The sequence below is a fragment of the Poeciliopsis prolifica genome, unplaced genomic scaffold (genome assembly GCF_027474105.1).
Source record: "Poeciliopsis prolifica strain line A6 unplaced genomic scaffold, Auburn_PproV2 SCAFFOLD197, whole genome shotgun sequence".
Classification (NCBI taxonomy): Eukaryota; Metazoa; Chordata; class Actinopteri; order Cyprinodontiformes; family Poeciliidae; genus Poeciliopsis; species Poeciliopsis prolifica.
In genome coordinates, this window is record NW_026562572.1 from 78544 (window position 1) to 82844 (window position 4301).

The following is a 4301-nucleotide window of genomic DNA, read 5'->3' on the forward strand; positions in this document are numbered from 1 at the left end:
ATGCTCCACCTTCAGTGTGTAAACACTGCTTTTCTAAATCATTCACCAGTAGTTTGGCCTAATCTAAAGACTTTGAAGTAGCAGAATGTAACTTTTATAATTAAAAAATGTTTTTACATATTTGTTTAAACTCTCCACGTTGTGACAGTTTGTTATGAGATAGGTAATCTATGAAAAGATCAATCTCCTCCACCTCTTCCCTTGGCTACTATGGGGGTCTGAAGAAATGCAATCAAAAACAACAAATCAGAACCAGGAGGAGGGTTTTACCGCTGTCAATCACACTCATGTACGCCGCTAAATGCGCTAATGGAGGAGAAACATCTAACTGTTACGTAAAACGATTTATAAGCAGTTATTTGTGTCATTAATGATAAACAGCATTAGAATTCATGCAGAGGGTGATTGACAATGCTAAGACCGGCCTCCTGGTCTGGTTGTTTCTAATTAGCTCAGGGAGAAGACAAAGGAGTCAAATTGTTTTTGTCTCATGCTGTCAGAACATAATGACAGTTTCAACAAATATGTAAAAATATGTACTTTTAATTAAAGTTCCATACTGCAGCTTTCAGAGTAGTTTGCCCCTCTAAGCTCATCCCAGGGTGCCGGTGCTCCGGGGGCTAGCCTGTCTGGAAGACTGCACGTTCCAGGGGTCATGGTTGGACGGAGCCTGGGGCGGCATCTCCCTGGAGACGACCCCGTCGTCCCCAACCTCAGTCTCCACCTCCAGGTCTCCGTCGTCCTCTCGCACGGCCCTGGAGTCCGAGCCGTCCTCGGTCTGCCGGGTCAGGGCGTTGTGTGGGTCTGAGGGGTCCACCACTTGGTTCCTCTTCCCCCTGTGCAGCAGGAGGCGCTCCAGCGGCACCGTGTTCTTCTTCGGCAGGAAGAGGGCGGTCTGCGGCAGGTTCTGGCCCACTGCGTACACCTGCCGGGAGCCCTCCAGGTTGAACAGGATGCTGTTCCGGGTGGAGTAGTAAATGTCCCGGTTGTTCTCCAGAAGCTTGTGGTTGAACAAACATTCCTCCCTGAGACAAACGGACTGCAAGACGAAAAAGGTTTGACATTAATCACCACTTTTGTTCGTTTTGTGTAGGAGGAAAATCTCCAGCTAACCTCTGACGGCTAGCTAAGCTAGGTTGGTTACCTAGCAACAACTCACTCTCTCCGGTTACCAAGCAACGGCCTTTTGAGTAACTTGCGCTGCAGCAGTTTAAGGTTTTGCTTAACTGCCTAAAAATGTTTAAATAAAAGTCGGAGAGGAGAAAAAACAGGAAAGGCCACCAGTTTGGTAGCATTTCAAATATTTAAAACAACAAAACTAATCAATAATTATTGATGTCATTCAGGCCTTCAATACTAAATATTGATTCAAAGTTTTTCTTTTGTCAGTCTATATTGTAAATCATTTTTGGATAGAGCTACATTTTTGTCACAAAAAGTTTTAATTTTTAAATATATATTTATATAAGTTCATAAGTGAATCAAATAGTAAATTCTAACATCATATGTTGTAACAAAACAACTGTGTTGGTTGAGTGAGTTTTACAAATTTCAGAGTTGTTTTTTTTATTAGCATGCACAATAAAACATATTTTTTAAGTTAGATTAGTTGTTTAAATTATTTTAATTTTAACCAAGTATTGTAGTTGAATGTTGAGGCCAACCAGATGTTTTCAATGCTGAAAAAGATCATGGCAAAGCTTCAATCAGTAAATATAATTGAATTAAGTTTCTACAAGTTAGTTTCTTATTTAGTTTATTAAGTTGTCCAACTAAAATAAATGTAATAAATTAATGAGGATACTTTTTCAATAATCAAAGCAATTATTTAAATTGAATCAACTAATTTTACTGTGAAATTAGTTGGAACTTGTTTTGTTCAGTAATTTTAAACATTAAAATTTTTAAATGTTTTTCTGAAACTAAAATGTTTACCAATTGTACCAGGTTTATTACTTATTGGCTAAATTCTATTTATTTTATTAGTGTGAGCTAAACAATTTTTAAATACATATTTTTTTTATGTCTTTAATAAAAGTTAGCAATTGGAAAAAGTGTCCCAATGAAACAGCTGTACAGTTTTATTTGACTTGTACATGTTAGCCTGAACAGCTAAAACACAAATTAAAAATGTACAAGTAAAGGAAAGTTATATTGAAGCATCTTAATTATATCCAAAACGCAGAAATGTAAAACAATAATTGGCCTGAAACTTGGCAAAAAACAGTAACGTCGAACTGCAATAATCTATAATAAAACGCAGCGATAAGAAGTGCGTCAAGGTGGCTAAGTTGTGCAAAAAAAAGCATTAAAAAATGTATTTTTCGGAGGGTTAGTGGTGATTTCAATGACTGGATGTTTACCGAGGTGTAGGGGTTGCCCTCTGAATCCATACACAAGTAGCGGTTGCTTTTGACTCCGAAGATGGCCACGCGCTCCCGTGTTTCAGCTTTCAGTAGAATTACACCTGCAGGTGAAAACAAATCCACTTTAAATGTTAAAGACGGATATTTTCCCAGCCGTAAAGGGACAGATTCGTGGAAAGCAGCGCTTACTGTATGACGTCCTAGACGTGGCTTTGCGCACCGCGCCGTCCAGCCTGATCTCCAGGTAGAAGGTGTTGAGGTCCGTGGAGGTCTGCAGGTGGACGTACCTCCTCGGGTTCCCCCAGTTGGATCCAGCCAGCGGGGACGGGTTCGAGGAGGCTTCCCCAATGGGAAGACCCTGCAGGACGGCGAGGAGGAGCGCCAGCACGGTGTCCCTCATCCCGGGTCGCTTGCTGACGTCCATCCTGCTGGTTTCCACTTGGAGCTCTGTTGCGCTAAAGTTTGCGGACTGCACCTTTTTAAACCCCTCCAAGCGCCACTCCTGCTAGGAAAAAAAAAGCAAAACAGTCGCCCCCAAAGATGTGCGGGCTGCTGCAAACGGAAGGACCACTTCCACCTCGGAGTGTTTATCCCAGAGCTGTTGGTCAAACACGACCAACAGCTCGTATTTTTGGTTTCACGTCTCTCCTCCTCCACTTCAACCTGTTTATTCATAATCCAGTTCAGGTTGTCATGCAGAGTCACTTCATATGATTGTACAATTATAACAACTCAATATTGACCTGAAACCGTTTAAAATGTAGCCACGTTTGTTTGTGTGATTTTAGATTAAAATTAATGCTTCAAGTGACTTTATTGGCAACTTTTGCTCGAATGTTCTATACGCACTAGACTTTGTCCGTCCTGTTTCTTACTTTGACGCACCTGCACGTCTGCACATTTACACTGTTTCACCAGCAGATGGAGACATTCCCTTACTCAGGATTAATCCGACAGAAGAGGATAAAAAGTTGCATCTTTTTGAAAAAATGCAGAAACAGGAAACTATAAACTGGCTATAATTCTGTTTTTTTTTTTTAGAAAAACTGCCTGCTCTCGAGGAATTAAGTTTCTGTTTTTCTGTAGAAATTTAAATCTTTTCCACTTTTAACTTGCTTTCTTCTATCAACCTAAATAAAATTGTGCAAAATATAAATAAAAATGATTTTGAAAATAAGAATTGGCAGCACAAGTTTGAAAGTTTGATTTCACTGTGGATTTTTTTTTCTTTCTTGGTGATATTTTGTACTCTTCTGGGCAGTGAATTGATTTCTTTGCATTCGTGACGATTTTCTGTATAATTTGTACACATTTTCACCATTATGCTTGCCAGTTATTGTATATTGGAAAACCTCATCTTTACTCATGCGACCTTTCATTGAACCATTAAACTTTTCTCCAGAAAAGTCCAGATTTACGCTGTGGATAGCAGTGCATCTTTAGGACTTTTAAAAATTAATTGTTGAATGCTGTATGTAAACTTTTGAGCAGCACTGTTTTTTTTTCCTAGTTGTAGAACAAATGAAAATCACTTGCGTTTCCAGATTCTTTCTCATTTCCTGGAAAATAAATAACATACACAGGTTGCATTGTCTTTTTATCTAATATTTTTTTAGAAATGTCTGCCGCGGTTGCTTCCTGAGCAACTCTTAGATTTTCCCAACAAAACACCGACTCTAAGACAAACCAGAAGATGTCAGCATTAACTAGTCTGTTTCAGGGCGAGGTAGCATTATTTAATGCTGTGCCAGATATAAACTCCAGAGTAAGTTCATCTTCTTGTCTAATTTTAGACTAAAACTATAAATAACGCAGAGCTTTGCCTTGAACGTCATGGATGTAGTTTGTTGACAAACTCAAATTCAGTGGTTTTAATTGTGTTTTTCTACAACCTTTAACTTTTGAATGTGGACACAACACATCATCAGCCACACG

General features: G+C 39.2%; 1 protein-coding gene across 1 annotated transcript; it reads right to left on the minus strand.

Moving 5' to 3' along the window:
* Nucleotides 1-592: 592 nt before the first annotated feature.
* fgf23 (fibroblast growth factor 23) lies at nucleotides 593-2790 on the minus strand. Its single transcript, XM_055026374.1, has 3 exons — nucleotides 2556-2790; nucleotides 2364-2467; nucleotides 593-1039 (listed from the first exon to the last, which is right to left on the minus strand). Exons 1-3 carry the CDS (start codon nucleotides 2788-2790, stop codon nucleotides 593-595), a joined length of 786 nt encoding a protein of 261 aa, XP_054882349.1.
* Between the last annotated feature and the right edge of the window lie 1511 nt (nucleotides 2791-4301).